At 43.4% G+C, this 15781-nt stretch overlaps 1 protein-coding gene across 1 annotated transcript; it reads left to right on the top strand.

Annotated features, from left to right (window-relative positions):
- Window positions 1-10187: 10187 nt before the first annotated feature.
- On the top strand, window positions 10188-11171 carry LOC116909567 (olfactory receptor 2W3-like). Its single transcript, XM_032913185.1, has one exon. The coding sequence runs from the start codon at window positions 10188-10190 to the stop codon at window positions 11169-11171; it is 984 nt and encodes a 327-aa protein (XP_032769076.1).
- Window positions 11172-15781: the final 4610 nt, after the last annotated feature.

Below are 15781 nucleotides of genomic sequence, written 5' to 3'. Positions count from 1 at the left end.
GCCTCTTCTCAGTGAAAAGCTAGAATTAAATGTTATTCTCCTTGCGTCTACAACCCTCCATACGGGGAGATTTGGGAATATTAATTCTATTCATTTCTGTTTATGTTTGCTTTTGAGACACAGGCTCCCTTTATAGCCAAGGTTATCCCCAAAACTCAGTGTCCTGGGTGCAGATGTGTGCCACAAGGCTTGGCTTAGAAAGAAGGTTGCTTCAAAATAACCTTATTCTACTGAGGTCCATAATTATTCAGAATCTTTACTTCCTTTATTTTACTCTCTCTCTCTCTCTCTCTCTCTCTCTCTCTCTCTCTCTCTCTCTCTCCCCCCTTCCCTCTCTCCCTCCCCCTCCCTCTTCTCCTCTCATTGTTTTGTGTTGTTTCTATTGCTTAGTCTTGTTTCTACTTAGTCTTACAGTACTTGTAGATTAATGCATTTGGAATCACTCCAAATGTAGGTTTGTATTTCCCGGCACTATGTTCAATAATCTTTCCTGTTGTTGCTTATTTAAAGATTTTATCCTTTTTATGTGTACAAGTGCACATGTCCGTGTGTCTGCTATGTCACAGCCGTGCTGGCAGAGGTCAGAAGAGAGTGTCAGCTCCCTTCGAGATGGAGTTACAGGTGTCTGTGAGCTGCCCAACATGTGCTGGGAATGGAACAGAAGGCAGTTTTAATCACTGAGCCATCTCTCCAGTCCCAAACCCCTTTATTCTGGATCAGTTCTCAATGATTTTGAAATCCATTACTCTAAACCCAGTATCCCCGATTCTTAGATCTTTCCTTTTTTCTTTAGAGTCATTGTTTATTTTAAACTATGTTTAAAAGAGATTTATGTGTATAAGTGTTTTGCTCCCATGTATGTTAATGCATCACGTGTGTGCCATGCCCCAGGTGGTCAGACGGGAGCATCAGCTTCCCTTGAACTGGAGTTATAAACAGTGAGTGGCAAGCCACCATGTGGGTGCTGGGAACCAAACCCTGGTCCTTTGTAGGAGCAGCAAGTGCTGTTTGATACTGAGCAATCTCTCTATCCTGGGTTAAATTTTTAAAGGAAGCGCGTGCTCTCACATTAGTGGTGGTGCCTCCTTGTCATCCTCGCATCAGGAAGACAGAGGCAAGACTTTGAGGGTGGTGTGGGCACTATAGCAAAATCCTGCCTCAAACAAACAAACAATAAAACAAAAAACAAAATAAAAACAAAACAAAACAAAAGACAAAAAGAAAAAGAAAGAAAGAAACAAAGAAGTCAGAGAGTGTAGCTCAGTTGTAAAAGCATTTGGTTATCTTATTTGTCATCCTGAATTTAATCTTCAACACCTAAACAGGCAAAAATCTCTCATTCTCTTAAACTTTTTTTTCAGGATTTAATAGCTAAGTAACTGGCTTGAAGTCAGACTTTCCATTTACACTCTATTCACTCACAGTGGTACATCTTCTTGGCATGGGGACAACATGTGCTTGCTTTCTGCCTCTGCACATGGTACTGGTTGTTAAGACCTCAATCATATCACCCAGGCTGGATGTGGATCCTAGGCAGGAAACACAGATGACCTGTTGTAATATAATGGAGACATTTGAGGTTATCACTGATGAGAGGCCAGAACTTATTTAAATACTATGTACATAAATGATAATGACATCTGATTTATTTCTACAGTAAAGTGTTCTGTCTTCTTTTTTAATGAAACCCCTAAAGGTCACTGAAGGCCACTTCCTGTCACCTCTCTGTATCTGTGTCTGCTAAATAAGTGTTAAGCAAATGTTAAAACGCCAAGTTCTGAACCTCCAACCCTAGAGGAATTATTGACAAATTTGGTTATCTGTGTCTTCGATATTCTGCAAATATTTTCATCTTCCTCTCTATTTTAAAGTTCAAGGTTTTTTCCCCTTTCTCATGGATAATTTTAATGCTGACATTGTTACTTCTAATCATGTTATTGACACAGCTTCCTGCTGATTAGGGAGGCTGAGTTCCTTAGGGCAAGTTTGAGCCTCAATGTCAGGGTATCTAATTTCTTCTTTTCATCCCTTTGTACATGACTACTTGACAAACTGCAACGGACTGCGACCAACCACCAGCTGGCCAAGCAGCTATTGGGGCCCTAGCATTTACATACCATCTGAAAAATTCCCAGAATTCCAAGTGTCGAAAGGTTGTAGAAACTGTCTGCAGCTGGCAAAACCATGCCTTTGCTAGAGCACGAGGCAGACTGTAGTGAGCTGCTGCAGTGAAGCAGCCCTGTGTCCCCTCACACCTGATTGAAACAAAACCAGAGCCCCACAGCATTTCTGTGATTTTCAAAGAAGTCAAAATTCTCACTATACCCCCCAACATTAGAACCCTTTGTCCTAAGCTACAAATCTCAAGTTGTGTCTATGAATATCAACACTTGCATTTCCAGGAAACTAGATGAGTTCTTTACAGAACTAATTTCATAAATATTTTCCTCTCCTCCAGCCCTACTCTCCTGAATCAAGTCACACGTTTTTACTTAAATAGACCAGTGAATTACCTGGTCTGTTATCAGTGAATTATGTGAACTACATAAATAGACCAGTTTTCCCAGCACACTGGAAGATGGCGGGTGGCACTGGCCCTATCCACTAGTCTCACTCAGAGTGGCAGCCCCTACTCACAGCATCCCACAGGGCAGAGAAACTTGAGGCAGTAGAATTTGTTAAATTTGTCCTCTATCCCACGTCAGCCCCTCGGTTTGTGACTGGGTGTCTGACGCTCTGTTCTACTGCATGTAAAGGAGGAAAGAAAGGGTGTAGATACCAGCATGTGTGCAGATACTCACCTGGGGACTCACCTAGGCACACGGTTGCTAGCAGAGGATATTCTCTGTAGCTGAAGCTACATTTAGTGAAGAGGGCCTCTTCCGCCATATTGATGCCTTCCTTACCAATTGCCCCATTCTGTCTGTTGGGCCCCAGCATGGCCTTGATGACTTGAAGGATTCAGCTTCTATTAATTTTCCTATTTATTTTTCCCTCCACAGTAATATTAAAAACAGGGACACAAGTCTGTGGAGGTCGTTCAGTGGCCAACATTTGCCTGGCTATATGAGGTCCTAGAGTCTATTCACAATACCAGAGAGAAGCAATAAATATATATGTATTTACAAGGAAACCAGGGAGCTTAAGAAAATGATCAGTTCCTGAAGCTAAAATATAAATCCACGTACGCCAACCCTTCCCCAAGTTCAATAGTAAAACTAAAGAAATAGAAGATCGCCTGACAACTCATTAACTGAGTCTTTCTGTTAAACCATTTACTTACGACATCCTTCCAATGTCTAGAAAACCAGGATCTTTCTTCACATAAAATTATTGATTAAAGATTTTTTTTTTAAAAAAAAAAGACTGATTTTCAATGGATCTTGGGTTCTAAAAGGTGTGTGATCCTGTTCTGGGTTGAATTGGTCTGGTTGTTCCTCAGATGATTTTTTTTTAATTACTTTAAAGCCACCCAGCAATTCTTGTGAACAAGAGAAAGAAGAAAAGCAGTCCCTATGTATCTCTGTCCTTTGAACAACAGATTAGTGCCCACATTTTACTTGCGTGCTATATTAAATTATTTTCTATCAAGGGACAAATTCTCATGGCTCTCATTTCCTGGTTGGATCTGTGGGGACTGGAGCACCGAGGTGGCACAGGACAACAACCAAATGAACGTGCTAATGACCCTGGTGGGTTCAGAAGATTGCCTAGAGCGTGGGGATACCGAGGGATGCTGGCCTGGCCTCCCTCATGGATGCTGATGGCCTCAGAGTCTCATGGAACTCTCTCCGGGCTCCTCTGGGGAACACCGTCTTTGCAACTACAGCTTTCTGATCTGCAAACCTCAGGACCTTCAGACAGAGGGTGATGTCATGGCAGGAATATCACCTTGATTTTCTCCACAGTGACTCCAGCTGCATCTATGTGCATCTAATGGGGAAGGCACTGCACATCTGTGGGGCCACACCTTCTGCACTGAGGCGTGTAGTACACTAGCCACACCCAGGTACCGTGGCATTGTAGGTCCTGAATGTGAGAGCTGATCTCAGAGATTTGCACTTCTCAGTTGGTTTGTTAAACAAAGACAAGCTGTGGGCTTAGCTCAGCAGTAAAGTGCTCAGCTACCTCATGCTAGTTCCTGGTGAGGGGGAAGGTAACTCTGAGTACTGAGGCAGGACAGCAGCAGAAGCACAGGACACACATTGTGTTGCTTAACTGTAAGTAATGCGCCATTTTTACAGGATTAGGTCTAAAAGTGCTGAACAAACACAGAAAATATGGGCTTCCTTGTGTCTTAATATTGAAACTAGAGTTTGTAGGAAAATGAAAAACTGATTTTTGTCAGATGAAAAAAAGAAAAGAAAAGAAAATGAGATCTGAGGACCGAGTTTTATTTGGGTTACCCAACCCCACAACAGAAATGAAATGTATATCGGCTCCTTGTTGGATGACCCAGGTTCCCTGCTCTGAAAGGGTAATTCAGTATCCTGTACACCATTGTTATAGTCAAACTTGGGGTGGTGGTGGGTAAGAACTTTGGTCTTTAAATGATAAAATAATTTTGTTTAAAATTTTTTTAATTTTCAAGTAAGTGGGAGTATATCCTTTTGAATACTGCCAGCCCCTTAGGATCTGGCCAAAGTTCACAGCTTTGACTCCAATCAAGTGCAGACATTTCTGAGATGAAGCTGCACCCATGGGGACAGGAGACCTCCACTGTCAGCACCCACAGGTGACATCAATGTGACACACTGTCTGCTCATGCTCCCAAACACACAAACTACAGAGATGCTTTACAGGGAAAGGACCTCTCTGTGCAGACGAACAGCTCTGCTGTTTCCAACACCATCTTCAGTCTCCTCTTGGCCTTTCTACCTGTCACCTCAACCCATGTAGGGAGAACTCAGGGCTCCAACTTAGTGTCTGGTCCTATCCATGTTTCCCTCAGAGCAAAGAAGAGAAAGAGGAATTATTTCTCCAAGACAAGAAAACCCACCCTGCCGTGAGGCCCAGTTAAGCCATGAGTAACTGCTTGCTCTGTGTCTAGGTGTGAACCCTGCAAGGATGTGCTGGCTAAGGCAAGCCAGCACTGGGAGCTCTGTGTGTTGCATGCAAAGGGATCTCATTTGGTTTAATGTCTCTGAGACACATGGGGTCCTTTTTGTTGATCATTAGCCTTGTAGATAAGGTAATTTAAAAATGGACCCAGAAGAAAACTCAAGGACAGTTTTATTTTATTGTAGTTTACGAAACCAAGGGGCAGGAAAGATGGAGATCTCAGCAGCTGCTGGGAAGAGACAGGAATGAAGGGAGAGTGGGAGGGAGAGGAGAAGGGGGGAAGGAGGGAGGAGGGAGGGATGGAAAGAGGGAAGAGGGAGGGAAAGGGAGACAGGTTTCTTTACATTAGAGGTCATCAGAACAGCAGGCTCAGCAGGGATTCTCAGCAGCTGCTTGAGTTGGGTGAGCGCTTGGTTAAAGAGCAAGAGTGGATTTTGGCAAGTACCTGGAAAGAAGAAATAGAGACAAAGAAAAACATCCACTCTTTCTGAGTAGGCAGGCTTAGCAGGGAGGGCCTGTAAGCAGCTGTCCTGGGAGAGGGCTCTAGGGTCCGGAAACCCATTTCTCACTGAGGGACAACCCATTTCTCATGTCCTCGGAGGAGTCTTGTTTCCTTTCAATTTCTGGCTTGTCTCCCTATGGGCGAAATAAGATTTTCCCCCTTGTCTAAGGAGGTTTCAGCTTTGTCTAGACAAGCAAAGCCCCTGGTGTCTAAATGAAAGGGTGTTATTGACAACTAACTAAGTCATTTGTAAAGTGACTTGCTGACTGAGAATGCTATTTGTCTCAGAGGAGGTCCCTGTGTTAGTGTTCATATGTCTCAGGGAGGTGACCAGATGTCCAAGGCACCCATGTCTACATCAGAAAGGATCTGGTCAGCTATGGCTCAGAAAATTTTGACCATGAAGCTGGCACACATAGGCATATACCTCTAATTGGTCTGGGAAGAGCTGGCTTTGAACGGCTCTTTTAATTCTCTTTTTCTCTCCATCAAGTTCTATCAATACAACAACAATTATGCTGCTCTGGACAAGAAGTACTTGCACAGAGAGCTGAAATCTTGGACCTAAGGTAAGGTGCTGGGAGCAGCAGGGGAAAGAATATCCCTTCAGAGTCTGATTCAGAAAAAATAAGGGGTGTGCCCTTTCAGACAGCAAAGGTGTCCTGTACCTGTTAAATGCCAGTTCCTCACAAAGGCCAGCGCTAGTGGGACAGCCCTGTGGAGTTGCTGGAAGGATGGTGCTCTGTCTTGATTTGAGGTCTAATGTTTTCTTGTGCTTTAATATTGTTTTGGCTTCATGGAGAAAGAAAAAAAAAACTCATGTTCGAGAAATCAACAGCTCAGTAGAATCAAATTTGACGTAGTGCATTGTGTGAAATCTAGGTACTCTGGTAATGTCTTCAGACCTCACAGAGACACAAGCCTGAGGGTATGAGAGCCAGCTGATTTATTTTAAAACAGTGCCAGGAAAGCAGCCTTTTATGATCTGATGGCACGGAAGGCACTAGTGTAAACATTCCCGTTAGACATGAACATAGAAAGTCACCAATTCTTCCCAGGGGAAAGTCGTTCTTGACTGTGTCAGTCAGGAGAATAAACAGTCAGGGAAGGAAATCTGAACTCAGGCTGTCCTGAAAAATCAGACCCAAACCATTCATTCATTCACTCACTCATTCATTCATTCATTTTTTTTTATTGTGCTAGGATGTGTTTCTTAGTTCCCAGGACCCTGTTGGAAGCACCAGCTTGTTGCTATAGTGACTGGAGACCCATTGCAGCAGCTTGTGTGTTCAGCCCTCTTTCCTTTTCCTCCCTCGTCTCCATGTTTAGGAGAATGCAACGGAGAGTTGGGGTCCTGATCTCTGAGAAGGTAATGACAAAGATAAAAAGATAGGCTGGCATTTGTTCACCACTCCTGGGTCTGGAGGGCTGGCTTGGTGGTTCAGAACTCTCACGGCTCCTGCAGAGGACCTGTGTTAGGTTCCCAGCACCCATGTCAGGAGGCTCACAACCACCTATAGCTCCAGCTCCAGTGGATCCCATGTCCTTTTCTGGCCTCTGCAGGCACCTGCACAGAGACAGACAGACAGACAGACAGACAGACAGAGAGAGATGCTTATACTCTTGAACTAGAAAGTATCTCTGGAAGGACACACTTGTAAAGTGAAGTGTGAAGTAAGAGAGATCCATTTTTACATCTTTTCAAAAAACTATAACAGAATGAAATAAAATGACTTGTAGGAAAACAAAAGGTTTATAAACAAGCGATTTTTAAACATGAGAACTGTTCTTTTTAAAAATTTTTTATTAGATATATTTTTATTTACATTTCAAATGTTATTCCCTTTCCCTGTATCCTGTCCATAAGCCCCCATCCCCTTCCCCTCCCCCATACGGGTATTCCCTCCACCCCACCCCCTTGCCCCCACCCCCGACATTCCTCTGCACTGGGGGTCCAACCTTGACAGGACCAAGGGCTTCCCCTTCCACTGGTGCTCTTACTAGGCTGTTCATTGCTACCTATGCAGTTGGAGCCCTGGGTCAGTCCATGTATAGTCTTTTGGTAGTGGCTTAGTCCCTGGAAGCTCTGGTTGGTTGGCATTGTTTTTCTTATGGTGTTGCAAGCCCCTTCAGTTCTTTCAGTCCTTCCTCTAATTCCCCCAAAGAGGGTCCTGTTATGAGAACTGTTCTTATTGATGACCGAGGGCTTGAAATTTAAAACATGAAGGCACTGACTTACAATCACCAATAACAATGAGTTATATATTTAAGAGAAATCTGCAAATTGCATAAAATACTTAGAAAACATGGCAATGAATGATTTTGGAAAAAAATTATTTATTTGCAGGCATAGTGGTACATACCTTTAATTCTTGTGCTTGGAAGGCAGGAGGATCTCTGTGAATCTGAGGTCAGCCTTATCTCCATAGTGAATTCTAGGCAAAGTGGGGCTACAAAGTAACACTCTGTCTCAGAGAGAGAGAGAGAGAGAGAAGGAGGGAAGAAAGAAGGGAGGGAGAGAGAGAGATTATTTATTATTTAGTTATTCAGTTATGTGTGTGTTCTCATAATACATTTTGCTTTGTTGTGTAGCTCAGGATAGCTCTGCGCTTGATGCGTAGCCAAAGATGGCCTTGACTCTGCCTGCCTGTCTCCTGACCACTAGGATACACCACATTTTATTTACATGGTGCTGGATGGTGCTGAGGATGAAACTTGGACTTAATGCATGATAGGCAAAAGTGAACCCCAAGCCCCATATTTTGTTTTCTACATATTTGAACTTACAATATCTGGGTGGTGAACATTTCAAGTGATATCACCTGCCTATGCTCATCTGATTTTAGCAATTGCTTGTTTCCCATTTATAATACCATTGTCTGTTAAATAACTAGTGTTGTTAACTAGAAGTTATTAACTACATACACGCACTTGTTCTGCAAACCATCTGTCTTTTGATGAGGTGAAGATGGTCTGGAAGGTGTGTACCCTTTGACTAGGGGGTTCAGGACTGATTCCTACACATGAGATTATGGTGGCAAAGAGAAAAGCACTCAATTCTCAGTTCTGTAACAGAAACATGTTTCTTTTATTAAAACAACATACACAGCCTTGAAGTGTATACAGAGAAGTGGGGATCTCTTAAGAACTATGATATCAACTTAAACCCTCATCAAGCATGCGCGAAACGGTTAATGTCTCATGCCTTTCAGTGACCATGCAGCACTGGTGCAGGGCATATAGGCCACCTCAGCTTTCCTGTATACCAAAGAGATTAGGGGGTGGAAATTGGTAGAGAAATTGGGTTTGTTTACACTTTGACCAAGCTTGGGTGGGAAAGAACCTCCATTTCTCTCTGCCTTTCCAGTAACGTGCTGCAGAAGCAAGGGACTATGCATGTGCTATTTAGCTGTGGGGTGGGTTGACCAATCTTTTCCCGGCAGGATCTGAACCTGGACCCTGGGCCTTCCCCATTTCCTGTTCTAGTAAGAAGACTCAGTGGGAAAGGGACTTTCCCTGCCAAGCCTGATGACCTGAATTTGATCCCCAGAGCTCATATGATGAAGGGGGAAAACTGATTCCTAAAAGTTGTCTTTGTACTTGCTAAGGTAAGCTAACACACACACACACACACACACACACACACACACACATGAAATTAAAACAAAACTTTAATTGGGATCTAATTTTTCTTTAAAGCAATATTTCCTATGTCCTTTGGGGAAAAAAAAGCAAGCACCATGGTGCCGAGACAGCAGGCCCAGAAAGAGGTCTCGTGCACATGGTTTCACTGATAACCCATTGTCTCCTATGCCATTTTTCTATCCAGAAATCCAAAATTCACTACAAATAACAATCAAAAGAACAGAATGTGTCCCATGCATCCCAAGCAAATGACAGTTCATTTGATCCAGAGGAGGATGGTGCTTCACCTCCACATTTAAGCTCCTCTCTGCTGGGAACAAGGCTCTAGATGCTTTTGCTCTTGTCAGTCTTGATAAACTTTAATGGTTTATGGTAGATTTCTTTACATTTTTCAGTAGATTATAAAATGTATGATATATATATATGTATATATATATATCATACATTTGTAAAAAATTTAAACATATTTCTAGGTAACACCAGTCTGTCCTTGAATTACCAAATTATCAAAAATCTCAAGGAAAAAAAAACCCAGAAATTTAATTTAAAATACATCTCTGTGGGAGTCAACCCATATGGGCTCACATGGGTGAAGTCCCCATTTCCCATCATCTGTGCTGGGCATCTTCAAATGCGCTTGGTTGATTATGCTGGGCTGAATTTTGTGTTCTTTGCCTTTGGACAGCTTGGGGTGGTGGGTCTGGAGAGAATAAAAATCTGGACCATAGTATGGTTCGCTTTATGGAATTAGAGGCGAGAGTAGAGGGAGTGAGGCAGATACACTAAGGAGCAATTGCTGGGGTCAAAGCCAACCCTGTCACATTCTACTCAAAACAACTGGCTTCCCACGTACATGACGCAGTTTGCTGGTCTGTCAGCATTGCTACATCCTTGTTGGAATTAAACAAGTAATAAATAACTGAAGCTCTGTCCGCTCCGATCACTGTTAGCATTGATGTCTTCCTCAGGTGCGCTAAAGATGGGCGCCGACAACGACAGCACCTTCAGCCATTTCATCCTTATAGGCTTCTCTGACCGGCCCCAGCTGGAGAGGGTCCTCTTCGCCATCATCCTGCCCGCCTACCTCCTGACCCTGCTAGGCAACAGCACCATCATCCTGGTGTCCAGGCTGGACCCGCATCTGCACACCCCCATGTACTTCTTCCTCACACACCTGTCCTTCCTGGATCTCAGCTTCACCAGTAGCTCCATCCCACAGCTGCTCTATAACCTCAGCGGGCCGGACAAGACCATCAGCTATGTGGGCTGTGCTCTGCAGCTGGTCCTGTTCCTGGGCCTGGGGGGTGTGGAGTGCCTGCTGCTGGCTGTCATGGCCTATGACCGCTTTGTGGCAGTCTGCAAGCCCCTGCACTACATGGTCATCATGAGCCCCAGACTCTGTATGGGCTTGGTCTCAGTGGCCTGGAGCTGCGGGGTGGCCAATTCCTTGGCTATGTCTCCGGTGACCCTCAGCCTACCCCGCTGCGGGCACCGCAGGGTAGACCACTTCCTCTGCGAGATGCCAGCTCTCATCAGGACAGCTTGTGTCAACACCGTCGCAGTGGAAGGCACTGTCTTCGTCCTGGCAATAGGTATCGTGCTGTCACCCCTGGTGTTCATCTTGGTCTCCTATGGCTACATCGTGAGAGCAGTGTTGCGAATCCGCTCCGCTGCAGGGCGGCAGAAGGCTTTCAATACCTGTGGCTCGCATCTCACTGTGGTCTCGCTTTTCTATGGGAATATCATCTACATGTACATGCAGCCAGGGAACAGCTCCTCCCAGGACCAGGGCAAGTTCCTCACCCTCTTCTACAACATTGTCACCCCTCTCCTCAACCCTCTGATCTACACCCTCAGGAACAAGGAGGTGAAGGGAGCGCTCAGGAGGCTGCTGCTGGGTAGCCGAGAGATAGGGGAAGTAAGGGCTGGTTCCAGACAGACCAGAGGCAAGCTGTCTTGGTGAGGTTGGCAGTGAATACTGAGAGAACGCAAGCTCTCAGGCAAATGTTTTAATGAAAAAGAAGGGGGGCGGGCAGAGAAAATGTTCTGTAGTGACTGGGTTAAAATTCAGGCTGTCCTGGGACACACGCATTCTGGATTCTTAAAGGGTTCTGGTATTTGGTGGTCATGAGGAAGGTGTGTGTTTTAAATTTCTTCCTTGTGGTTAAAACAGACTTTCCATGAAAGATACATATCTGAGAGTTTGTCCCTAAATTGGTGTAGTGTTATCCTGTACATGGTGAAATGTGTTCTCCCGTTAAGGGACGGGGGACAACAGTTGCCTCTGTGCACTTTTTACATTAGGGGGATTAGGGTAGTGTGACTGTGGATAGCTGGCCTTACCGTTACGGACATAAGCATCTATGCTCTCTTGTCCCCACATATGTCCCTATTTTGCTATCAGGGGTATGGAAAGACCAGGCATTCCGGGCCTGGATGTCACTACATGTAAGGCCTTGGGTAGTCTTGGCAGAACTGGATCTGATCAACTCTAGTGGGCAGCTCTCCACTGATTGGCATCTTCTGGACTCTCTAAAATCCTGTATAAGGTCCCAAACCATTTGCTTTGTGAATGAACCGAACATTAGGTTTCCCAACTGTTCTACCCCGTGATGAGCCATGAATCAATAAGGAGTATTCTCACTCATCCCTCTTGTGAGCATGACTAGGTTTAGAATCTAGGAGACCCTCAGAGTGGGTCAGTGAGGATGTTTGTAGAGCATTGACTGAGGTGGGGGGAACCCATCCTGAATGTGGCTCTGCACCCAGATGGTTAATAAGACTAAGAAAGAAACAAGCAGGAAGCCACATCTCCCTGCTGTTCCCAGGCTGCCATGAGGTAAAGAGCAACTCGGCCCGGCCAGCCACGTCTTCTCCACAAGATGGACAGAACCATTGGAACCCGAGCCTCAGAGTGTTACTTCTTTATCAAAGTTAAGTGACTTAGTCATAGCAATGAAATGGCAACTAATGTAACCATAAAGGTAACTAATGTAACAGTAAAGCTAATTAATGAACCCATAAATGAACTCTACCAACTCGTATCCTGGTGCCAAGTAGGACACAACTTTTCTTAGAAATTTATTCCATTTACTTGTTTTAAACTTCTTTTTGATTACTTTGTGTGTGTGTGTGTGTGTGTGTGTGTGTGTGTGTGTGTGTGTGTGTGTGTGTGTGTGTGGCTGGCATGTTTCACAGTGCACATGTGGACATCAGAGAACAACTTGCAGAGTTGCTTCTCTCTAATCGTACAGGTCCTGAAGAGCCAAACCAAGTCAAGAGGCTTGGCAGCAAGCACCTTTACCCACTGAGCCATCTTGCCAACCCTGTTTTTTTTTTTTAAACTTTGTAATCACATGCTAGGTGTTTTATTCCCATGAACAAGATGTCTCTTTAGGACCACCATTCAGCATTGGCTTCTGCATAGTCTGGTGGTTTATGTTTCCAATATTCCCACCAAAGCATTTTCTGGCTTGCCCATCATTGTCACGATGCTAGTCTCTCCTGCAAGCTGGTCTAATGGTTGTTGCAAATGTATGAAATATCTTTCTGAGATACACGGGCTCCTTCTGGCCAACCCCAAGCTTCAGCCTATCTCTTCCCATGTGTAGAATTCCTGGGGGAAATTCCAATTTTTTACATTTATTGTTTTAGTAGTCTGACAGCCAAAGTGAGGGCCACAGTGTCTCTCTTTGGAATACTTTCATGTCTACCAGAATGCTTTCAGGAGCATCAGGAGAAATGAGAACAAACCAATGTCCCTAAACTCGGCTGTCATGTCAATCAAGAAGAGAACAGGGATTATGCAAATGGAAATAAAATGCAGAAATAAGTCCACTCTTTGGGCTTCACGAGATAGTAAAAGCACTTGCTGTCCAAGCCTGGGGACCTGAGTTCAATTTCCAGAACTCATAAAGAAAAGAATCCCAGAGTGGTGGCACACATCTGTAATCCCAACATTCTTACAGCTAGATGGCAGGCAGAGACAGAAGAGCCATCCAGAAACTCATGGGCCAGCAAGGGCAAATATACAATGTGATAAAAGCAAGAGAGCTGGATTCAACAAAGCAGATGGAGATCCTGCTCCTGAGAGCTGTCCTTTTATCTCTACATAGGCTCTGTGGCATTCACTCTTACACCACACCTCTCTCTTACACACACACACACACACATACACACACACACACGCGCGCGCGCGCGTGCAAAACAGAAAATAAAACGATAGCTCTTTGTTTATTGTTCCAAATAACTAACTCATTCACTGTGTCTCGGTACACAAAACCCAGTGTGCAGAGACCTGATGGGTGTGGCAGGATAGTAGAGGTGGTAGTGGTGGTTGTACTGCTGCTCCTGTTGGTGGTGGTGGTGATGATGGTGGCGGGAAAGAATGCTTTGGCATGTTATGGTATGGATCTATACGGAGGTGATATCATTATATATATATATATATATATATATATATATATAGAGAGAGAGAGAGAGAGAGAGAGAGAGAGAGAGAGAGAACAAAGCAAAGTGCAAGCTGTGAATTTACTCCAGTTTCCAGGGGAAGAACTGTCAGCCCCGGGACTCAATACACAGCATGTTTCTTCCCTGTCTCCATCAGGTAATTAGTGTTTTTCTTCTTATGTGCTCCACCTCTGTCTGTCATACTAGGAGGAAAGAACAAAGGTCTTAGTTTGCAAGCACATGATCAGTAAACTGATGGTCTTAACTAACTTTCACATTTAGCTTAAGACTCTATATTCATAAAGTTATTGGGCTAGTCAATACAGTCAAGGTATTAAACTATTTCTTAGTATCACTAACTGTTAAAGGTTAAGCTATGTTTACATAAACATCTTACTATACAAAAGTTAGTTTGCCCATTCAGATTTACCCAGGGAAATTTCAAAGGCAAAATTCCAATGTATTGAAATGGTGGTGTATGTACCAACACTTCCAGGTTCAAAAGAAACCACCCATTACAGTTCCCATTGCTTAATATGGACCATGACTCAAGCTCTTCCATAAGATGCTCAGTGGATCTCAGGAATAGAAAACTCGGATGAAACACAATAGAATTCCTATTATGAGAGAGTGAACTTTCTGTGATGTAAGATGAAAAAAATACTCCTTAGAAAAGGTCTCACTGGGACACAGCTTGCAAAATAGGGTCCACATAGGGCATGAATAAATCCCTTAAAGAAATATAGGAAAATACATTCAAACAGGTAGAAACATTAAAAGAGGAAACAAATAAATATAAAGAAATACAGGAAAACACAATCAAACAGGTGAAGGATATGAATAAAACTGTTCAAGCAATAAAGAAAACAAACGGAGGCAATCCTGGAGATGGAAAACCTAGGGAAGAGAAGAAGAACTACAAACACAATCGTCACCAACAGAATACAAGAGATGGAAGAGAGGGTCGTGGATTTAGCTCAGTGGTAGAGCGCTTGCCTAGCAAGCACAAGGCCCTAGGTTCGGTCCCCAGCTCCGAAAAAAAAAAAAAGATGGAAGAGAGAATCTCAGGTATAGAAGATATGATAACTGAAATCAATACATCAGTCAGAAAAAAATGCAAAATCTAAAAAGTTCATGACACAAACATCCAGGAAATCTGGGATACTATGAAAGGACCAAACCTAATGATAATAGGAATCAAAGAAGGAGAAGAATAAGAGGAGGAGGAGGAGGAGGAGGAGGAGGAGGAGGAGGAGGAGGAGGAGGAGGAGGCAGCAGCCTAGTTAAAAGGCCTCAAAAACATCTTCAACAAAACAACAGAAGAAAAATTTCCTAAGATAAAGGAAAAGTTGGCTACAAAGGTACAAGCTTACAGAAAATCCTCCCACTGCATAATCATTAAAACACTAAATATATAGAATAAAGAACGAATTTTAAAAGCTGCAAGGGAAAAGGGCCAAGTAACATATAAAGGCAGACCTATCAGAATCACACCAAACTTCTCACCAGAGACTGTGAAAGCCAGAAGATCCTTGGTAAATGTCATCCAGACCCTAAAAGAACACAAATTCCAGACCCGGATACGATAACCAGCAAAACTCTCAATCACTGTAGATGGAGAAACCAAGATATCTCATAACAAAATCAAATTTAAACAGTACTTTTCCACTAACCCACCTCTACAGAAGGAAAACTCCAACCCAATGTGCACATGCATGCACACACACACACACACACACACACACACACACACACAACACCACCAATATCAAAATAACAGGAACTAACAATCATTGGTCATTATTGTCTCTCAACATCAATGGACTCAACTCCCCAATAGAAAGACACAGGCTAACAAAATGAATGTGAAAACAGAATCCATTTTTCTGCTGTATTCAAGAAACGTATTTCAGTAACAAAGGTAGTCATTTTCTCCATATAAAGTGCTAGAAAGAGATTTTCCAGGCAAATGGGCCCAAGAAACAGGCTGAAGTCATCATTCTAATATTTAATAAAATAAGCTTTCAACCAATAGTGATCAAAAGAGACAGGGAAGGACACTTCATACTCAAAGGAAAAATCCAACAAGAGGACATCTCAGTTCTCAACATCTATGCCCCAGAT

Source organism: Rattus rattus, chromosome 9 (assembly GCF_011064425.1).
Source record: "Rattus rattus isolate New Zealand chromosome 9, Rrattus_CSIRO_v1, whole genome shotgun sequence".
NCBI lineage: Eukaryota > Metazoa > Chordata > Mammalia > Rodentia > Muridae > Rattus > Rattus rattus.
This window is presented reverse-complemented; position numbering and strand designations above follow the sequence as displayed.

Bases quoted from the DNA above. Each gene is read 5' to 3' on its own strand.
- LOC116909567 (XM_032913185.1), top strand. From the start codon at position 10,188: ATGGGCGCCGACAACGACAGCACCTTCAGCCATTTCATCCTTATAGGC.